Raw genomic sequence first — 23,243 nt, forward strand, 5'->3', positions numbered from 1 at the left:
AAGTAAATTTTAATTTGTTCTTTTCTTATTTCTTTTCTTTTCTTTTCTTATTTCAACTTCTAAGCCTACCCCTTTTTCACTAGCATTCTCTATGTCGGGCATTCCTTCAGATTTCTCAGTGAAGACCGAAACAAAGAAATCATATGATTCATCTAGAGGTGTATCACCTACCCGGTGTCAGGAACTCGCTGACAAATCACCTCAGCAGGTCCTTTCCCTTTCACTGTGTGTGGTTACTCCATCTGGACCTAGCCCAAATGTTCTTCTAGAGGTATGGAGCTACCCAAGTGGACCTGTTCATCACCAAACAGAACAGGAGGTGTTACCACATCTGTTCCCTTCAAGGGCTAGGCAAAGCTTCCTCCTCTGACTGTTAGGCTTATAAGAAGCACACGGTATCTTTTTAGAGGGACAAGGCAAGAATGCCGTGTTTATTGACAATACAGTACCATTATATGATATGCATATAATATACATTATTTACTCAGAGGCATGCACACACACACACATATGCGTGTGCACACACCGTCTTGTGGTTGCTTGTAGTTACCAAAGGTTGCTCACTCTAATCCATTGGCCAGATGGATTAGAGATGAGTGTGGACCCAGGTTCTGTTGATCCAGATCAATGCTCCGATGTTGACAAGATGAGAAGAGGAGCCCAACTGTGTAGTGGTGCACATACCTTTTGTAGCTTTTAGTCCATAGTTCTGGTTCTGTCCCACTGCCCCAGGCACTATGAGTCACTGGTCAATGCCAGATGGGTTTGATCCTTTCCCACTGCCCACGTTTCTGTGTGACTCATCACCTACAGACCGGACTTAATCTTCCTCTCCGGGTGGGTCACTGCTATAGAATCCAGTTCTTACTGTTCTTCAGCTTCCAAGTCTTTCTTGTCCAGACAGACTGGCTCCGAAGGGTAACTTTTTAAGCATCCACATTCACCCTTCCAGGTGGCTCTCACACACACCCATTCTCACAGACAGCACAAGGTTTACAGGCTCATACAAGAGCTAAATGGAGTTTTAGGTACAATATGGAATCCAGTACACAGTGTTTTATGAATATAAAATAACTAATACAAAGGATAACATGGAGGTAGAAAGTAGTATATAAAATAAGAAATCTAAAGAATAATACACAACTCTGTGGCCTATTTAAAAGATACAAGGTAATACAGGGTGATACCAAGATACCTAGGAATACAAAGTTCTATTAACATATACTTAGCCATTTAGGGTTGCTACACAGCACCTTTTTCCTGTCATGTTTGGGGGCTTTGATGTACATGTTCCCACCAAGCCTACTTGTCACCAGAGTCCTGTCAAAGATCAAGCAAGATGGGGCATACGTTACCATTATTGCTCCAGTGTGGCCACACCAGCACTGGTTCAGCACAATGATGGATTTGGCTGCAACCAACCTGGCCCCTTCTCCACTGGTCAGACCTGCTCTCGGAGGACCACAGTCATCTCCTCTGTCCCAATTGTGCCTCCTCTACCTCACAGCATGGACACTGTCTGGATAAACCTGGCAAAACAAGTCTGCTTCAGTGATGTCCAGCACATCCTCCTGGAAAGCAGGAAACCTTCCACTAGCGCTACCTGTGGAGCAAAGTCAATGAGAGTTTTTCTGTTGGGCATCTGAGCATAATACCTCTCTGTAACACTCATCTTTGCTATCTATACTGGATTACTTGCTCTACCTTCAGAACCAAGGGCTTGCCCTCTCTTTCATCAGAGTACACCAGGCTGCCAGTTTGGCCTTCAGCCCACCAATTCAAGGCCTGCCCCCAGCACAGTCCAATTGGATGATTTCTGGTCAATAGAAACTTCCTGTTTGAAGCACAGGCAGCATGGGAAGCACCCCTCCCCTATCCCTTAGGCTCATGGCTATTCACAGAGCCTCTGCCGTAGCTCAGCAGGCAGGGAGCCTGCCTAAGAAACCTACTTGTCTGCTGGCTGGGAGTTGTCCAGGTAAGAATCCCAACCAGAGCTTGCCTATGGCACCCCAACCCCGCCCTCCCCCTAACTCTCTGCTGCTCTGCTTCTATCACCCTACCCCCCACATAATCCAAACCCTCTCCCACCTCCTGCAACCATACCCCACATAACCTAAACCTCGTGCACCAGCCCTCCTGCACCTTGCCCCCACTGCACCCTACATCCCAATCCCCTACCTCTGATCACACCCCCTTCCTGACATTGGTCACAGCCCAAACTCCTGCACCCCAGTCTCCTGCCCCAGGCCACAACCACCTGCTGAACCCAAATCTCTTCCCAGACACCAACCCCCATACCTTAATCTCTTTCCCCCAAGCTCCCTTCTGCACCCAACTGCCATCCCAGATCTTGTACCTCCTCCATTAATAACATGGAAGAGTGCAGCCCTTGACCACCTTCTAAATTCTTGGAGTGACCCCTCATCAAAAATTATTGCCCACCCTTGCTCTGGGTTCCTGCTTACTTTCCCCATTGTCGTGAAGGTTGTGGTCCTTATAATGATAACATCAGTGAGCTGTGTATCAGAGTTCAAAGCCCTCACTTCAGAACCACCATATATGGCCTACTACAAGGACAAGATCCAACATAAACCCTATCCAGCCTTCTTACCAAAAGTGATATCATCCTTCCATTTAAACCAGTACATCTGCCTACCGGTGTTCTACCCCAAGCTGCACGCCACTAGTAAGGAGAGTAGACTGCATGCCTTAGATATCAAATATGGATATTCTGGGCGCCGCATTTCAAGAAAGATTTGGAGAAATTGGAAAGGGTCCAGAAAATAGCAACACGAATGATCAAAGGTCTAGAGAATATGATTTATGAAGAAAGGCTGAAAGAATTGGGCTTGTTTAGTTTGGAAAAGAAGATTGAGGGACAACATGATAGCAGTTTTCAGGGATCTAAAAGGGTGTCATAAGGGGGGAGAAGACTTGTTCTTTTTGGCCTCTGAGGATAGAACAAGAGGCAATGGACTTAAACTGCAGCAAGGAAGGTTTTGGTTGGACATTAGGAAAAAGTTCCTAACTGTCAGGGTGGTCAAACAGTGGAATAAATTGCCAAGGGAGGTTGTGGAATCTCCATCTCTGGAGATATTTAAGAACAGGTTAGATAAGTGTCTATCAGGGGTGGTCTAGATAGTACTTGGTCCTGCCATGAGGGCAGGGGACTGCACACAATGGCCTCTCAAGGTCCCTTCCAGTGCTAACATTCTATGTTTCTATGATTCTGTGCTTTGGCATTTTATCTGGCGTGCACCAAGACCTGCATGTTGATTCAGCTTTTCATCGTGACAGCCAATGCAATGAAGGTGCTTCCAGTTTCTCTGTGCAGAGGCTCTCTAACTTCATCAGGTCCTATTATGAGCTGGCTTAGATCCCACTGCCACCAATTGTAAGAGCACGTTTGACTGGCACATAGGCATCCTTGCAAGCATTCCTGGCATACATTCCCATTCAGGACATCTGCAGAGCTGCGACACTGTTGTCTGTTCACATGTTCACAGTGCATTATGCCATCACTCAGCAAGCCGGACATTATGCTGGGTTTGGCAGAGCTGTGTTTCAATCTTCGTTCAGTCATAACATCCTACCTGCCTCCATTGGCACTGGTTGGGAGACATCTAATGTGGAATGTATATGAGCAATTATTCAAAGAAGAAAAGTTATTTTTGTACCTGGTGTTCTTCAAAATGTATTGCTTAAAATGTTTTGTGTCCGTTTTGTGATCTGCCTTCCTTCCCCACTCTTGGGGTTTCCAGCAAGAAGGAACTGAGGGTGCACGGGCAGCAACCCTTACAGCACACTGTGGGGTGTCACTCCAGAGGGCACCAGAGCCAGTACCCTGTGGATAATACTGGAAAAAAAAACATATTGCACCAATGCATATGGTGAGCATGCACAACTTAGAAAGAAGAACATGAGCAACACTAGAAGAACACCCATTATGGACAAAGTAACAGTCTTTTGGTTTAGTTACCTTGGCAACTGATGCGTGAACATGGAATAGGATAGAAACAGAGAAATGTGAGTTTCAATTTAATGTGAACTGTTGGAGGAAGGCAGGATTTTTTTTTTTTGAGTTGGAGCTCATCTCTGCGACAATATATGAATATGGGCAGACATGTACACAAAAATAGACATCCATCAACAGATATTGTACACTCATCTGTGACAGTGGCTCTTAAGGTAGGGCATGTAGAGATTACTGTGCATCTTGGGAAAATACCTGTGTGTCCATATGTTATGTATCCCTGCTACTCTATTACAGTATCAGTATGTCTTACCATGGAATTGTTTATTACAGAGCATGAGACAGTACAGGCCCTTCAAGAGATGCAAAGCTGAATAGTTCTGAATGCAGCTAATGCCAACGCTTCTTAGCCAATGACTGACTCTTAGTTTTAACTCTCGGGGTTGCATATTTAATGAGTCACCAACCATCCTCAGCTAGTCAATGTTTCATAAATAATATTGGTTTAGAGCTACAGGAAAACGTGGTACCAAAGTCAGCTCTAACTGGGTCTGGATTTACTGAATCAACACCCACCTACAGTCCACACTGTCAGCTTTCAGTGAATTGACAAAATTCTGTTTCCTTTACTTTTTTTTTTTTCCCCTCTTCAGTACGTATTTAAAATTTGACCTTCGGTGTGGTATCTGTGTGGAGTTGCTAGGCTATGATTATCGTCTGGATTATAACACTGTTTTAGCCGGTGAAATTAGGATAGAGATTGAAGACGACTGCCTATCATGCAAGGGAAGATAGGGTGAGGCTGGAAATGCCACGAGAATAAATATGTCTTCATTTTACTCTGTACTGCAATTACTGTCCTAAAATGTGCTGAACTCTGTTCTGCTGCTACCTGGTAAGAGAGGGAATCTCACAGGCAGTATCGCGGGAGTGGGTACTTCTTTTCCTCTCCATTGAAGTGAAGCTGTTGTAAGGTCTCTTTGATGCCATGTGTATGCTAATAGCTCTTTGGTATTGTTTTGCTATCTGAAGCCCTCTGGTGGACCATAGGCTGTACAAAAGGGTGAGTTAGCTGCCTGCTAGCCAGTTTCTCTCTATTCCATTTTAAATATTTTGCTTTCTGCTTGCTTGCATGGGGCTGCAGCCTAGATATGCCAGTAAGTTTCACATCCATTAATTATATGAAAGAAAATAATATATAAACTAACCCTATTGCAATTACTAACACTGCTGCTTTTCACAACAGGACAAGTACTCTGCAATAGATGTTACAAATGCATGAATAAATGGGGGAAAAAACCTTTATATCCATCACTGGGCATGCTTAGAAAGTTGTATTGGTGGGAACTTTACAGTATCCACAATCGATGCTCTTTATAACTTTTTAAAGTTTGAATGGGTCTACACTGACACATGCTCAATGAGTGATGATTTTCTTCATAATTAGAATGTTGTATTGATATAAGATTTTAGCATAATTTTAGAAAGCTCCTGAGTACTTTTAGCCACACCTGAGAGGTTTCCTTTTTTATTTTCTTACTGAGCTTTAGTGACTAAAAGGATTTCTTGTCACTATTTCCTGAACTGGTTAAGCTTTAATTCTCCTCTTCTCAGGAAGCAGTATTAGGTAAGCTACACCCCGGCCACCCTGCTAGAGCCACCTCCCAGTTATTTTCCTTTTTCAGTGGATATTTAAAATGAGAAGGAAATGAAAATGGAAGGGTAAAGCTAGTGATATTAAAATTATCTGAATTAGAGAGAACAGCAAGAAGTCCTGTGGCACCTTATAGACTAACAGATATATATATTTCTTAGTCTATAAGGTGCCACAGGACTTCTTGTTCTCAAAGATACAGACTAACATGGTTACCTCTCTGATACTGAATTAGAGAGGTGCAGTTGTACAAGAAACAGAAATTCTCTCCTGTCCAGAGATATATTAACTTGGGTGCTATCTGTGAAAGAGCAGACATGAGGCTGAGATTGTTCCCATAGTAAAAAAAACATTGTCATTATTTTCCTCTGATGCAGAGGACTACTCCCTTCAGACAATGTGTATACAAAAGCACCAGTGAGAAAATTGAGTTCTTGGGGCTGATAACTGCAAAGGACAAAGGCTGCTTTCTTTAGGCAAAACCCTGCGATGGTCATATTTTGTAAATGTCAAGCAGAGAGTTTAACTAGACAGTTGCACACACATATAACAAATATGAAAGTGAACTTTAAATGTTCTTGTACATTGCTCTCTACGGCTGTGTCTACACTTGCATTCCTCTTTCGAAAGAGGTATGCAAATGAGGGAAATCAAAAATGCAAATGAGGTACAGATTTGCATATTTGGCACCTCATTTGCATATTCTTATTTCAAAATAGCTTCTTTTGAAAGAAAAAAATCAGTGTAGACACTGCTGTTTCGAAAGCAAACCCCATCGTTGAAAGAATCCTTCTTTCCTTTTTTTACTTTCGAAAGAGCAGTGTCTACACTGGTTTTCGTCTTCGAAAGAAGCTATTTTGAAATAAGAATATGCAAATGAGGTGTCATGCAAATCTGCACCTCATTTACGTTTTCAATTTCCCTCATTTGAATACCTCTTTCAAAAGAGGAATGTAAGTGTAGACACAGCCTACCAGTTGTAGGGTTAATTTTCTTGAATTAACCCTACCTTCTGTCCATTATTATTGAGTCTGGTGTGACCCTGTCCTTTACTGGTTTACTTATTAATCCTAACAAAATGTAATATAGTTAATTAAATTTTTGCAGACTCTTGAGACTTCTGGCACTAATTTTTCTTGCTGATGTGTTTTCATTCATGTTACTAGAAGAGTCATTTGCTTTCTTTCCTCATGAAATCTGAAGTAAGAACACTATGAAATGAGACTCTAAACTTAGGTGGACCTAAATCCATTTTTCCAAGTGTGAGAATTTTGCTGTCTTTCACAGATACAGATAACACTACAAAGCTATAATCTAGCAGAGTTTGGTTTATTATTGGGAAATAAAGTCCAGTTCATAGAGAATTGCTTTACACATCCTGCATACTAATTTAAGAAAGCATGCAGAATTAGTACAGGTTGAACCTCGCTAGTCTGTCTCTCTCTCGTCTGGCTTCATCAGCAGTCCAGCGTGATTTTAGTTCATTGGATGTCCACTTGTCGTAGGTGTGTCCAAGTTGCCCACAGTCCCATAAAGTTTATTTAGAGTCACGAGTCCTTGCTCAGTGTTCTCTGCTGTCATTTATCTCTAGTTTACCTCTAAATGTCTTCTAAGAGCCCAGTAAGCAGTGGAAGTATTGGCAATGCAGTTAGACAATATTGACTTCCCATGGGTCGGCAAATTCTCTCATTTGGCACCAGTCAGGTCCTGAGGGTACTAAACTAGAGAGGTTCAACCTTTACAGCCTTTTTCCTGATATACTCCCTTACTAAGGGATTAAATAGTAATCTAATGTTTTCTGTAAACTGAGGCTGGTATTTTCAGGCATGAGTGTTGCGTGTCTAGCTCGCCACAGCCCCTCTGAATAACTCAGGATAATATTTCCATACTGAAAAGAAAATACAATAAATTGTTTTTAGAAACACATTTGTTTTCAACATAGCAGCATTTGCCAGTTGCAAGGATGAATAATATATGTGATAAGCTTTTTTTGTAATGCAAAAAAAATTAAGTTGCCTTTTTTTCCACCAAATGCAAGTTGGCCTTATTTTATCTCTGGAACATAAAATAATTTCTTTGTCATGTGCTCAGCAGGAGAGTCTAAAGCAAAGTACCAAGCACTCCTTCCTCCCATTAAAGCTGGGAATAGAATCCAAGAATCCTGCTTTCAAAGGCCTTCTTGTGTATTGCATTGATGTAAAATGTCACAGAAGAGAATAGCATACTTTTATATTCACTTCATGGCTGTGTCTACACTAGCCCAAAACTTCGAAATGGCCATGCAAATGGCCATTTCGAAGTTTACTAATGAAGCGCTGAAATACATACTCAGCACCTCATTAGAATGCCGGCAGCCGCAGCACTTCGAAATTGACGCGGCTCGTCCAGACGGGGCTCCTTTTTGAAAGGATCCCATCAACTTTGAAATCCCCTTATTCCTATCAGCAGTTTCCAGGTTCCTTTTGAAGAGGAAGGACAAGCCATCAATGTCGAAGTGCTGCAGCTGCTGGCGTTCTAATGAGGCGCTGAATGTGTATTTCTGTGCTTCATTAGTAAACTTTGAAATGGCCATTTGCGTGGCCATTTCGAAGTTTTGGGCTAGTGTAGACACAGCCTATGTAAATGACGGCACCTGGGTTCATGGCAACGAGATGCAGACCACACACGCCAATCCCCCCCAATCTTCTGGTCTCCACACACTCCCTTCTAGAGCTCAGAACAGGATCTGACTGCCCGGCTCCATAAAGTGTCACTGCTGTCTGATGGGTTTCTGAACAGTTAGTGGGATGTTTGACTACAGTCTTGTCAGTTTCACTGTGCTGCTTCTGACGGTCCCCCTAAACCATAGAGGGAGAGGCTTAGGGAAGGAGAATCACCAAGTGATTTCTGATATGCATTCCACATTAGGTGTGTGGTCACCACAACGCACCAGTGTTGGAAGTTTTCTGTTACCAGTACCCATAGGGGAGGAAGTCTGGCACCCTCTGGAGTGGCACCCTTATGGTTTTGTGGAAGGAGCTGCCATCCACTCTACCCACCTACAGTTCCTTCTTGCCACCAGTGAAGGTGCTGAAACATTCTGCTTCCTTTTGCTACCCTTTGTTTGTGTTGTTCATTTTAATGAACTTTTCCTGTAATATAGCTGTTATTTTTCCCTTAGTAGTGTTAATGTTACAATCAGTCAGTCAGCCCTAGATGGGACTTTGCTTCAGAATGGGGGCATGGCCCAATCACAAGGCTTCAAACCATGCAATCACTGTAAGTGCCTGATACCCTGTAATGAGCCTCACAATAGCTGCTTGGGCTGACTAGGTGTTGCGTTTGAAAGTCGTACAAATCCCAGATGACAAAGGAGAGAAACATCTGTCTCCAGGTGTTCCTGATAGAGTCTTCATTAATGCTGGCACTGGAGCAGAGATCCGACTCAGCCCCAAGCATGGCACCATCAGTGCAGATCACCACTCTGGTGCCATTGTCCAGCCAGCACCAATACCCTTCTTTAGCTTCATCCAGGAACCATAAGGCTATGTTTACACTAGAGCACAGAGTCAATTTTACAGAGTGACTGTCTTCACTGCCAATACCATTAGATTGATTTTAAGGAGCACAAAGGTCTATATTCTTGCTTCAACCATCCGATGCAGCATTATGCCAAGTTCGAATGTAAAAGGTAAGTATAACGCTCGTTTGGAAAAGGCATTTCTTTACATTGATTTTATTGGCCTCTAGCGGTATCCCACAATGCTCAGAATGTGTATGTTATGTCTACTTTCATCTCTCCTGCTCTCCAGGGCCGTTTCTGCGCAGGCCACTTGTTCCGAAAGCAGCATGCCAATGAATGGCCCGGAAAATGCTAACGAGGCATGGATGTAAATTTCTAGCACCTCATTAGCATACAGTCACATGATTTGGAGTCCAGAAGAAGCTCTTCCCCCCGGGGGATCTTCTGCAAGGAAATCCTCCTTTTGGAACCTTCCCCAGGGGGCTGCGCTTCTACACGCTGTTTTGGAGTCTGGAAGAGCTTCTGCTGGACTCCAAATCATGTGACTGTATGCTAGTGAGGTGCTAGAAATTTACATCTGTGCCTCGTTAGCATTTTCCAGGCTTTTCATTAGCACGCCACTTTCAAAACTAGTGGCATATGTAGAAAAGGCCCAGGTGTGCAGGAAATAGGAAACAGGAAGTCCAGCATTTTGAATTAATTTCTTTATGATCAGCATGGTGGTCGTATCTACCCATGAAGGAGAGCCCCAGCATGAAGCCACCAGGACAGCCAGGATAGCATTTCGGCTGGCGGGCTAACCCCTACCACACCATGTGGTGGCGTGGCTTTGGGGACCAGATGGCCTCATAGCAGACAGCGGCATGTCCTGCCCTATGCAGAGTGAAGGCTTCCTCCCTGCAAACGATTTAGCAGGAGAGGCCAAGAAACTTCTTTTCTGCACTTCACATTTCTGTGGGGAAGTCTTCCTCCCCCACAGGCACTGTGCAGCTGACAGGCTAGCCCTCCACCCCACCACACTACATGGTTAGCCTTGGCTCCACCGTACCATGTGCTTTCCTGGCCTGTGTCGGGGTAAAGGCGTCTGTGCTTCACATTTTCCAGGGGGTCACCAAGTGCTGGTGGCCTGGCACTCCCATGGCAAATATTTCTGGGGGCTAGCTGGCCCCTCTGAGGCAGTGCACACTGGGGTATGGCTAATAAGAAAGCAGGTGACTGCACCATATCAATAGGAGCCTCAGCTGACCCCTGAGTTCAGGTGGGTGGCCGACCCCTCACCACACCTATTTTGGGGATTGGCCCCCCTCACCTAGGCACACAGGACCCCTGGGCCCTGCTTTAGTATTATCCCTTCCAAAAAAGTGCAGCTCAGTGGAGCCACAGTCTCAGTAGTGGCCTGTTTGCTGTATATTCACGGGGGAAAAACTAGCTGAGGTAACTGTTGATGTGACACAGGCAACTGGGTGTTCCACCCACTCTTTTGCGTGCTTCACCTTGTGATTCCTTCCCTACTTTTTTGCATATGATCTGGTTTTAATCCACTGTTATCAGAAACAACATGGTAGTATGTGTGATTGACAGTTCACTGACATGCTGCCTTATGGAAGCTGTTCTTTGATGGGGAGATAACTAGTTAAGGTACCTGCTGAGATGGCACAGTCAGCTGGGTGTTCCGAGAGCACATTTGTGAAGGGTGCTGGGTGCTTCAGCTTCTGAACACCACTACCTGTTTGGCTTTCTTTCCTTTGGGACTCCCTACTTCCCTTCTCTGTGAATATTATTAAGTCTTTCCCTGTTCACATGGATCCAGATTCTTGCACTGTTTAGTGGTCGGTCACCTTCTGAAACCTACCTGTTTGGTTTTCTTTCACCTGGGATTCCCTGTTTTTCCTCCTTTCCATCTGAAAAATGGCCGAGTGTTTTCAACAGAGGGAATGAGGGCAAAGCAGTGTGGGAAGATGACATCAAACACCCGCAATCACTTGTGAAGCATTTTTTCTTATAATGCACCAGGAAAAAAAACCCAGAATTCCCTGGGACTGAGGGAATTGTGGGATAGGTTCCCACAATGCACAGCTGCAACTGTTGAACTTTGGTGATTTAGTGGGACTGCACTCAGTCGACTTTGTGGCAGATGCAGACATTCAACTTCAACTTTATAAAATCCAGTGTTGCAAAGTTGACTTTAATAAATTCAACTTTATTTCATAGTGTAGATGTATCCTAAGAAACGTGAGAGGGAAAGATCTCCCGCTTGTCATAAGTACTGGAACAAAGGGCTCCATTCTGCTTTCTGTTTAATTCCAAAGGCTAAGGGCAGGCTGCAGCCCATTCTGTACCTGCAGGGCTTCAACAAATACCTAATGAAATGAAGCGCTGCATGGGCTCCCTAGCCTTCACCATTCCCTCCCTGGATCCAGGAGACTAGTATGCTGTCCTCAACTTGGAAGGATCCACACTTTCACAAAGGTGTCTTTTGAGACCACAGACATTTCTTACAATTCACAGTAATTCCTCGTCACTGCCAGTTTGCAGTTCCCTCTTTCGGCCTGGTAATAGCACCAGAGGTGTGTACGAAGTGCATGTTGATAGAAGCTGCTTACCTGAGATGCTGACGGGTCCAAATATACTCATACCTTGATGAATGGCTCAGCAAGGGCTGGTCCAAGTTAAGGGACATCGGAGTGTTGTAGGCCATGTGCAGGTCCCTTAACCTGCTTGTAAACATGAAAATGTCATGTTCCTTCCTGTACAGAGGCTAGAGTTTACTGGCATGATAACCAACTTGACCTGCACAGGGGCTTTCCTACTGATGGATGAGTTTCAGGCCTGGATGGACCTTACTGCAGAAGTATCCACATTCCCCTGATGACAGCCACAGTGTGCCTGCACCTGGAGGGCCACATGGCAGTATGCACATATATGAATGCTATGCCAGGGTCTGCATGGGGCCCCTGCAACAATGGCTGGCATCAACAAATTCCATCTGGAGAAGGGTCATCACCATTCCCCCAGCAGTACTCACTGTGCTATGGTGGTGGACTGAGTGTGGGAATGAACTGGAAGCAGTCCCATTAGACAACCCTTCTCTCTCAGTTGAGTTGGCGTTGGATGCCTCAGATGGGGTGCACACCTCAGAGGTCTTCAGACACAAAGGGTGTTGTCACTGAAGGGGACATTGCATATAACCATTAAAAAAAAAAAAAAGCAGAGCAGCCCAGTTGGCCTGCAGAGTCTTCCAGCCTCACTTGCTGTCAAAGTGGTGAGTCATGACAACATAGCCGCAATATTCTGTATCAACAGGCAAGCTGGAGCATGTTCATCGGCTCCCTGCTAAGAGACACTCTAGTGCTTGAATTTCTCCATCTGCTGTGACATCTGTCTGGAAGCCGGTCACCTCCCTGGTGTCCGGAATGCTCTGGCTATTCACCTCAGCAGGGACTTTTCTCACCTCAAGTGGACCTGAACAAGGGTCTTTCTCCTTTACTTTTCTTCTGTACTGGTCAGGCTGTCTGAGCTATGCATTCCTTCCAATAACTCCCATCAGCTGGGTCCTGGTAAAGATCAAGAAGGACAAAATGCAGGTTGTTGTGACTGCTCCACCATGGCCTTTTCAATAATGTTTTGGCATGCTCTTGAACAATGGTGTTGGCCCTTTCCCAGACAGGTGGACCTGCTGTCACAGGAGCACAATCTGCTCCTATATTCCAGCCTTGCACCTCTTTACCTGTCAGCATGGATGCTCCGTGCTTCAACCTGAAGGAGTGCACCTTCTCAGAGGAGGTTCCACAAGTCTTCCTGGGAAGGAGGAAGCCATACATGAGGCTAACTTAACAGGCTAAGGAAATGAGGTTTTTCCACTGGGTGTCAGGAGCACAGTGTTTCTCATGCTTGTCAATACAGTCCATCTTGGGACTACTCACTGCAGCTCAGAAATTGGGGTCTAGCACATTCTTCCAGCAGAGTGCCCCTTGCAGCCATCTCCATATTCCACCAGTTGATTCAGGGTAAAACCATCTTTTCTCATGACGTATCAGGTTCCTGAGACAGCTTAAGAGGTTTTACCTGCAGGTACGTACAGCTGTCTTACAGAGGAATGGTGGTCCTCTCCAGACTCACCAGGCCTCCCTTTGAGTTGCTGGACTCCTGTTCCCTATCCTACTTATCTTGGAGTGTCACTTGCCTGCAAACAATATATCTTGTAAGGTCTGCACCTCTAAAAGAGCCTGCTGAGAGGACTCTATAGGTGACACATTTTGGAAACATGATAGTTTCCTTAATGCTTGTGATGTAATGATGAATATTCTGTAATACACATTAGCATCAGAATTAAGTGACTGTATTTTTTAGTCAAGGTCCATGCTTCATGTATATTCTATCAAGTAAATTAAATATAACAGTCTCTGATATATGAGGTGTTAAGGAAGCAAGCAAGCACACATTCAGGGATTTTTCTTAAGACCGACTTTTACTATGGCACATATAAGGAACTAGTCACGATGCACTGTCTAGTTGAGATGCGCAAGAGAGACTTGGCATTTCATCTTTCATAACTGAGAACTAATAAACTGCAAATGGATACATGTATGTTAAAACGGTCTACATTTGATTGTGCTCCCTGTACCATATATGGCAGTTGTCTTTTTATTTTTGAGTTAGTGCCTGTGTACAATGATACATTTGTATAATGCCTAGGCCAGGAGGCTCAATCATTAAAGAATATGAATCAGGGAAGTAGAGCCAGTGACTAAATGACTTTAAAACAACCAGTTTTTCAATGAATAATGGGTTATGTGCCCAAGTGTACTGTAAATAGATTTTAGCATGATGCATCAGAAATCATTCCTAGTGCACAGTTCTCATTTTCACCATAAATTACAGTTTCTGCTTCTTCAATCTGTAACACTGCTTTTTTCCTGTATATTTGGAAAATGAGTAAGTGATGAGCTGCTGCAATGTTTAGCATCTGCCAATCTGCTGAAGTATAAGAGACCATACAGCAGTTAATCATTCTTTTCTGCTATAAATGTGCATGCATCAATATGCACACAAACCGTGTATGTGCATGTACACACCATAGCGCGCCACCACTCATACACACAAACGAGCACAAACTGGCATGCCCTACACATGCTGAATGTGTGCACACAGAAGTGTTTGTTGCATGCATAGTAACTACGTACAGACAGATTTTTAGTTTATAGTATGAAAAGGTTTCATTTATTTAAAGGCAAAGAGGAGATGGGGATTTCCCAAAGGATTATCTGGATTAGCTATATTACATTTCCCATAGCAGGTTACAATATTTTGATGGAAGTAAGAAAGATGCAGATCTCAAAGGGCCTTATGTAGTCACTATTAACTGAAATTAATGCTGCATGCTGTTTCAGAAGGAACTGTTAATGAGAATCTATTATTAGTAGCTCCTTTCATCCAAAGGAGCCTTGGAGAGATGTCAGCTATGCTGAGTCTCTAGTGCCCTCCCTAAACCATATAAAATGCTGACCCATTCCTTTGTTTATATCTTCTATTAACCTACCATGTGCAAGTTTTGTTCAGAATACAGATGCAGAATGCAGTTACTAGATGCAGAAATACACGCTGCTCTAGTGACCCTTCTGCCATAATTTCAAGAGGTCAATAACAATCAGATCTTCCTAAACTGCTGTACTAGCTAAACTGGCTGCTTATAATATAAACTGTTTTCTTGGGCAGAACAAGCAAAGTTACCATAGTAAACAAACAATATAAGGAATAAAATTCATTTATGGCAGCATCCTTTTTAAAACTTCATCCCATTGATTTTCTGTGGTTCTCTGATTTTGGGTGGGTATATGTACCATGTGACATCAGCTGCTCGGGTAAGTACAATCTCTTCATTTCATACCTGAATGCACAACCACCTAAAATGTCCTCTGTTGCTGGCTGCAGGTCACTTCTTTTCCCAGCCGCTCAAAGAGCCAATCTCTCCCACTCTTGTCCACCGAGGTTTTTTTCATAGAAGCAGGAAATGTGTGATATGCAGCAACCATTGCATTAAATACCCAGTTTCTTGTATGTCTTATGGTAACATTAAGAATGGGGGGAAAATGTTAGGGGAGAGGGGGCAAAGCCCTCTCCTGAGACATCGTAAGGACAGCAGGATAAAAATGATATGGTTCGTGTATCAAGGTGGATGCAATGGACATTTACAGAGCAATTTTGTTTTGTTTACCTTTTGCAGGGACTCAGTCTTTTTGGACCACAAGTGTTTGTGTTAAATTTCAGGCTACATGCTCTGGGGTATCATTCTTATTGGGCCTTTCTGTCTTTTTTGTTTTGCAACCCAAATGAGCTATCTGGAAAAAGGCAAGAGCTCCCATTTCCTAAATTTCACACAAGCCAATTCAGCTGTCAAAGCAGCAGGTAATTGATTACAGAGCCTTCTGTGGCTCTAATTCACCCTGTCCTTTATATTATTGACCTGCAGCATTGCCAGACTTTTTTGCTGTAAACTCACTGACTCATTGAACATTTCCCTGGCTGGACATTAGAGTAATATCTTATGAAGCAGGTTTGCCTCATGCTTTACCCATGAAGCTAGCATCTGCTGTAACTTTTATTAGTAGGCCTAATTCGTTTGCTCACAAATTCCCATTTGAAACTTGAGGGAAATAATACAATATAAACTGCTGCTAGCTTTCAGGGCTGTTGCTTACTACATTGCTTATAACAATGCAACCTCTTTAACAGTATTTGACTGAATAAAATCCAAAGGTCATGAGAACTGTCTATCTGGAGCACTTTGGGAGCTGTGAGATTGTGATCTTTACACTTCAAATGATCGCAGCTCAAAAACGTTTTCCCCCATTTAAAATGCCAAAGCTCACATTTAACTTAACAGAACACCATGAAGGGAGGTCATTGACACTTTGTCATAACCGGAAGAACAATGAGAAGTCCTGTGACACCTTATAGAGTAACAGATATATTGGAGCATAAGCTTTCAATGGGCAAAGAGCCACTTCATCAGATGGATCTGATGAAGTGGGTCTTTGCTCACTAAAGCTTATGCTCCAATATATCTGTTAGTCTATAAGGTGCCACGGGACTTCTCATTGTTTTTCTAGATACAGACTAGTACAGCTACCCTTCTCATGTTTGTCACACTGACTTACTCAGTGCAGCTGCCTTTCACACACTGGTGAAGAATTACGCTGCAGCTAGAGATAGCCAGGATGGCCTGCAGCCAAAATGTGTCATTCAGAGTGCTCCAGGGAAGCTTCTGGCACTGGGACTCTCCCGCAAAACAAAATTTGAGAAAATAAACTCACCTTCTTCCTGATTCTGTGCAACATTCACAGCAGCCAGTGAAACAGCTTAGGAGCTCTTCTTGACAAAGGATTGATATGGGCAGCATTCAGCTCTCCTGAGCTACAGAGTTTGCATTTCAGCAACAGCAGGACTTCAGTTGAACAGCCCTGTCAGCCACATCCTAGCACTAAGAGAAACTTTCAGAAGTGCCCTTATATAATGAAAACATGTATATAGAGCTGAGAGAAGTTACAAAGCCCACCTAAAATGTTTACCCAGTGCTACTTTTGCCTGTGGCTGCCCTGGCTTAAGTTCTGTACACAGGTGTCAGTAGTTGGAGGCTTCCCAAATCCAGATGAACCATCTGCCGGGAGAAAAGTCATTTTCTGCGGCAAAACCTGTCTTCAGTTTATAAAAATCTGCCACAATGTTTTATTCCAAGCAAGCTGCCAAATGCTGACAAAGGAAGGAAGCTTCCGTAGCCCTCACCTCCCTTCTTCACCTGTAATGCAAAATGGAAAGATACGAAATAAGGTGTAGTGAATGTCTTGGCTAGTTGTAATAAGAGAATACCAGCTGTCTCCTTTTTGCGAGCTGTATGAGCACCACTAGTATTATGAATTGCTATTTAAAGGGGTTATAATTTGTCCAGGAATACATATTGAAATCATTATGTTCAGTCGTGTCTTGAAAATTCAGTTTCTACTTTTTTTTAAACTGAGTGCTAATAATTGGATGATAACTGGCCTGTTTTCCTGTTCTAATTTGTTTCCCTGTAAAAACATCACCAAATAAAAACAGCACTGATCAAAAAAATTCTCTTTTTAAAATTATGAAATTATTAGAGTAAAGGCTGCTGCTTGTCACAAAGGTAACTACTTTTCAAGAGGGCTTCTGAAGAGCTTGCTTTGGGCACCTTTTGGCTGTGGCCTTGCTAGACCATCCTTTCAGGGGCCATGGTAATGAGGCACTTTGGCAGATACTAATGAGGTGCTGCCATGAATATTCGGCACCTTATTAGCATAATGGCATCTGTGCATGCTTTGAAAGTGCTGCTTTTGAAACATGCTGCCTGTGTAGCTGGAGGCCCTTCGAAACAACCCCCTGATTTTGAAAGCCCCTTCTTCCCATTTGGTTTTGGGAAAGTACATGTGGATACCATTATGCTAATGAGGTGCTGCATATTCATGGAAGTGCCTCATTAGCCTCTGCCAAAGTGCCTCATTACTGGGCCTCCTCCGAAAGAAGGGGACTAATGTGGCCAAAGCCTTTGTGTGACAAACTGTCAATGCTTCTGAATGAACTAATGGACAAAAATAATCAATACAAAAAACATTAATTCAGAGTCACCTGAAGGCAGTTCTGCATTATTTGGTCATTGTAAGTATTTTAAATTATATGTAAGAAAAAACATACCTATGTTTTGTCTCAAATATAATATTAAAACAACTCAGATTGGATCTACAGATTACCTTGACCCTAAGTTTGTTCTTTATTCTTGCACTTGGCACAAGACTGGAGAAATTACGGATCTTTATGTTATCTCTGTGCTACTCAAACTCACAGGCTTGCGAGGTCCTTACTATGAAAGAGCAGCTTCAGAAATAGTTCAGTTTATTTTCTAGATGCAGATCCACGCAAGAACAACCCAAGCCTACTCCATTCCACCCAAAGCCTTATACTGAGGAGCAAACAAAGTACACCCAAACTATTCCAGTAGCTCTTGTCAGCCAAAGAACCTCCATGTACTGAGAGAGTTCACCTGGACCCTGCTTTTCTAAGTGTGAATTAAAGGTGGAACTTCAGCCTTAGCTGTAACGCTCTTGATTGCTGCCTGCGTCACAAATTTGACATTTTCTTTGTATTAACACACATTACATTATAAATATCGTAAAATCAGAACACTAGAACTAGAAGGGACCTCAAGAGGTCATCAAGTCCAATTCCCTGCCCTCTCGGCGGGACCATACACCATCTAGACCATGGGTATCCAACCTTTTGGCTTGCCTGGGCCGCATTGAGTGAAGAGGAATTGTCTTGGGCCGCATATAAAATATATAATATAGTTAATGTATATAAATCACATAATAATGTTAAAAGTTTACAATCTTGTGGGGCCGCATTACTAGCTGTCCAGGGCCGCGGGTTGGACACACCTGATCTAGACCATCCCCGATAGATATCTATCTAACCTGCTCTTAAATATCTCCAGCGATAGAGATTCCACAACCTCCCTAGGTATCTTATTCCAGTATTTAACCACTTTGACAGTTAGGAAGTTTTTCCTAATGTCTAATCTAAACCTCCTTTGCTGCAGTTTAAGTTGATTGCTGCTTGTCCTATCCTCAGAGAACAAGGAGAAAAATTTTTCTCCCTCCTGCTTGTAAACCCTCTGTGAGGCACTTGAAAACCGCTGTCATGTTCCCGTCTATGTCTTCACTTTTTTAAACTAAACAAGGTCAGTTCTTTCAGTCTTCCGTCATAGCTCATGTTCTCTAGACCTTTAATCATTCTTGTTGCTCTTCTCTGGACCTTTTCCAATTTCTCCACGTCTTTCTTGAAATGTGGTGCCCAGAATTGAACACAGTACTCCAAATGAGGCCTAATGAGCGCAGAGTAGAGCAGAAGAATGACTCTTGTGTTTTGCTCTCAACACTCCTGTTAATGCATCCCAGAATCATGCTTGCTTTTTTTTGGAACAGCATCACACTGTTGACTCATATTTAATTTGTGGTCCACTATGACCTCTAAATCCCTTTCTGCAGTACTCCTTCCCAGACAGTTACTTCACATTCTATGTGTATGAAGCTGATTGTTTCTTCCTAAGTGGAGTACTTTGCGTTTGTCTTTATTAAACTTCATCCTGCTTACCTCAGACCATTTCTCCAGCTTGTACAGATAATTTTGAATTATGAGTCTCTCTTTCAAAGCAGTTGCAGCCCTTCCCAGTTTGGTATCATCTGCAAAATTAATAAGCGTACTCTCTAATGCCAATATCTGAATCGTTGATAAAGATATTGAATAGAACCAGTCCCAAAACAGATCTCTGTGGAACCCCACTTTTTATGCCCGTCCAGCATGACTGCGACCCATTAATAACTACTCTCTGAGAATGGTTACCTAGCCAGTTATGCACCCACCTTATAATGGCCCCATCTAAGTTGTATTTGCGTAGTTTATTGATAAGAAGATCTTGCAAGACTGTGTGAAATACCTCACTAAAGTCTAGGTATGCCACATCCACCACTTCTCCCGTATCCAGAAGACTTGTTACCCTGTCAAAAAAGCTATCAGATTGGTCTGGCATGATTTGTTCTTTACAAATCCATGCTGGCTGTTACCTTTCACCTTATTTTCTTCCAGATATTTGCAGATTAATTCCTTAATTGTTTGCTCCATTGTGTTTCGCAGCACAGAAGTTAAACTGACTGGTCTGTAGTTTCCTGGGTTGTTCTTTTTTTTTTCCTTTTTATAGATGGACACTGTTTGCCCTTTTCCAGTTGTCTGGAATCTCTCCCAACTTCCAGGACTTTTCAAAGATGATATCAAAGGCTCAGAAACCTCCTCTATCAGCTCCTCAAGTGCTCTTGGATGCATTTCGTCAGGCCCTGGTGATTTGCAGACATCTAATATTTCTGAGTAATTTTTAACTTGTTCTTTTTTATTTTATCCTCTAAACCTACCCCTTCAGACTAGCATGCATTGTGTTAGGCATTTCAGCATTAGCCTTGTTGGTGAAGACTGAAACAAAGAAGTCATTAAGCACCTCTGCCATTTCCAAGTTCCTGATATTGTTTCTCCCTCCTCGCTGAGTAATGGGCCTACTCTGTCCTTGGTCTTCCTCTTGCTTCTCATATAGAGTGACTTTTTGTTACCCTTTGGCTACGTCTACACTAGCACACTACGTCAAAGTAGCCTATTTTGAAGTAAGAACATCGAAATAGGCTACTTTGATACGTATCATCTACACATCCTCTGGGGTTGGTGCCATCAATGTTCAACATCGAAGTAGTGACAGGGAACCGCCCTGGAAGGAAATGCGGAGCGTCCACACACACAAGCACTCCCTGTCAAAATAAGGGGCCGGCAAAGCCTGCAGACGGGGTCACAGGCTGGACTAGCCCTTCTGGGACAACAGCAAGCCACTCCCTTAAAGGGTCCCTCCCAGACACGCTTGGCCTGCACAGCATGAGGTCCACAGAGCCGACAACAAGTTGCACACCCCGTGCACACAGCATGGACTCCCAGCTGCAACAGCAGCAGCAGCAGCCAGAAGCTCTGGGCTAAGGTCTGCTGCACATGGCAACCACAGAGCCCCACAGGGGCTGGGCAGAGCGTCTCTCAGCCCCTCAGTTGATGGCCGCCATGGAGGACCCCGCTATTTCAATGTAGCAGGATGCGGATAGTCTAAACACACCCTATTTCGACGTTGAGCATCAAAGTAGGGTGCTATTCCCATCTTTGGATAGGAATAGCGATTTCGACGTCTTGCTGCCTACCATTGATTTCAGCGTCGAAATAGCATACAGCACATGCAGATGCGATGCGTGCTATTTCGATGTTGTGCCAGCTACTTCAACATAGGCGGCTAGTGTAGACGCACCCTTTAGGTCTCTAGCTAGTTTGAGCTCATTCTGTGCCTTGGACTTTCTAATCTTGCCCATGCGTACATGTATTGTTTGCTTATATTCACCTTTTGTAATTTCTCCTAATTTCCACTTTTTATGACTCCTTTTTGATTTTGAGATCATGCAAGATCTGCTAGCTAAGCCAAGGCAGTCTTTTACCATACTTTTGTATCTTTTCTATACAGCCATATAGCTTGCTTTTGGGCCCTTCATAATGTCCCTTTGAAAAACTGCCAGCTCTCTCCAGTTGTTTTTTCTCTTAATCTTGCTTCCCCTATGACTTTACTTACCAGCTGAGTTTACCAAAAATTGCTTTCCTGAAGTCCATTGTTTCTATTTTGCTGTTCTTCCTTTCACTATTTCTTAGAATTGTGAACTCTATGATTTCATGGTCACTTTGTCCCAAGCTACCTTCCACTTCCAAATCCTCAAGGATTTCCTCCCTATTTGTTAAAATCAGATCTAGAACTGCTTCTCCCCAGTAGCTTTTTCCACCTTTTGAAATAAAAAATTGTCATCCATGCAGTTCAAGAACTTTCTGGATAGTGTGTGCCTCACTGTGTTAGTTTCCCAACACATGTCTGGATAGTTGAAGTCTCCCATCACCACCAAATCCTGTGTTTTGGATAACCTTGTTAATTGTTTAGAGCAGTGTTTCCCAAAGTGTGATCCGCAGCCCAGTACTGGTCCTTGGAAAAAAAAATACAGGGCCTTAGAAAATATACAGATTACTGCTATTATTACTGGAAAGAAATAATAAACAGAGAAAATTTATTTATTTTTATAAGAACATAAGAACATAAGAATGGCCATACTGGGTCAGACCAAAGGTCCATCGAGCCCAGCATCCCATCTGCCGACGGTGGCCAATGCCAGGTGCCCCAGAGAAGGAGAACAGAAGACAATGATCAAGTGATTTATCTCCTGCCCTTGTTATGAAGGCTAGGGCACCATATTTTATCCCTGGCTAATAGCCATTTATGGACCTAACCTGCAAAAATTTATCACGCTCTTTTTTAAACCCTAATAGAGTCCTGGCCTTCACAGCCTCCTCCAGCAAGGAGTTCCACAGGTTGACTGTGCGCTGTGTGAAGAAAAATTTCCTTTTATTAGTTTTGAACCTACTACCCATCAATTTCATTTGGTGTCCCCTAGTTCTTGTATTATGGGAAAAGGTAAATAATTTTTCTATATTCACTTTATCCACACCATTCATGATTTTATATACCTCTATCATATCGTCCCTCAATCGCCTTTTTTCCAAACTGAAAAGTCCCAGTCTCTCTAGCCTCTCCCCATATGGGACCCTTTCCAAGCCCCTAATCATCTTAGTCGCCCTTTTCTGAACCTTTTCTAATGCCAATATATCTTTTTTGAGGTGAGGAGACCACATCTGCACGCAGTACTCGAGATGTGGGCGTACCATAGTTTTATATAGGGGAAGTATGATATCTTTTGTCTTATTATCGATCCCTTTTTTAATAATTCCTAACATCCTATTTGCTTTACTAACTGCCGCTGCACACTGCGTGGATGTCTTCAGAGAACTATCCACTATAACTCCAAGATCCCTTTCCTGATCTGTCGTAGCTAAATTTGACCCCATCATGTAGTACGTGTAATTTGGGTTATTTTTTCCAACATGCATTACCTTACACTTACCCACATTAAATTTCATTTGCCATTTTGCTGCCCAATCACTCAGTTTGCTGACATCTTTTTGTAGTTCTTCACAATCCCTTTTGCTTTTGACTGTCCTGAACAACTTGGTGTCATCTGCAAACTTTGCCACCTCACTGCTTACCTCATTTTCTAGATCATTGATGAACAAGTTGAACAGGATCGGTCCCAGGACTGACCCCTGGGGAACACCATTAGTTACCCTCCTCCATTGTGAAAATTTACCATTTATTCCCACCCTTTGTTTTTTGTCTTTTAACCAATTCCCGATCCATGAAAGGACCTTTCCTCCTATCCCATGACCACCTAATTTGGTGTGGGACCATGTCAAAGGCTTTCTGGAAATCTAGGTATATTATGTCCACTGGGTGCCCCTTGTCCGCATGTTTATTAACCCCTTCAAAGAATTCTAATAGATTAGTTAGACACGACTTCCCTCTGCAGAAACCATGCTGACTTTTGCCCAACAATTCGTGCTCTTCTATGTGCCTTGCAATTTTACTCTTTACTAGT

General features: G+C 43.1%; 1 protein-coding gene across 2 annotated transcripts in view; it reads left to right on the top strand.

Annotated features, from left to right (window-relative positions):
• CAMTA1 (calmodulin binding transcription activator 1) overlaps window positions 1–23,243 on the top strand; it is a 1,240,930-nt gene that overhangs the window by 1,202,455 nt on the left and 15,232 nt on the right. The window contains exons 23-24 of one of the 2 annotated variants that reach the window (XM_075017972.1): window positions 5,006–5,036; window positions 15,353–15,534. The exons of the other annotated variant lie outside the window; for it this stretch is intronic. Of the exons in view, the coding sequence (XP_074874073.1) occupies window positions 5,006–5,036; window positions 15,353–15,534 (213 nt within the window). The remainder of the gene's footprint in view (window positions 1–5,005; window positions 5,037–15,352; window positions 15,535–23,243) is intronic. 2 annotated transcript variants of the gene reach the window in all.

The sequence above is a fragment of the Carettochelys insculpta genome, chromosome 23 (genome assembly GCF_033958435.1).
Source record: "Carettochelys insculpta isolate YL-2023 chromosome 23, ASM3395843v1, whole genome shotgun sequence".
Lineage (NCBI taxonomy): Eukaryota > Metazoa > Chordata > Testudines > Carettochelyidae > Carettochelys > Carettochelys insculpta.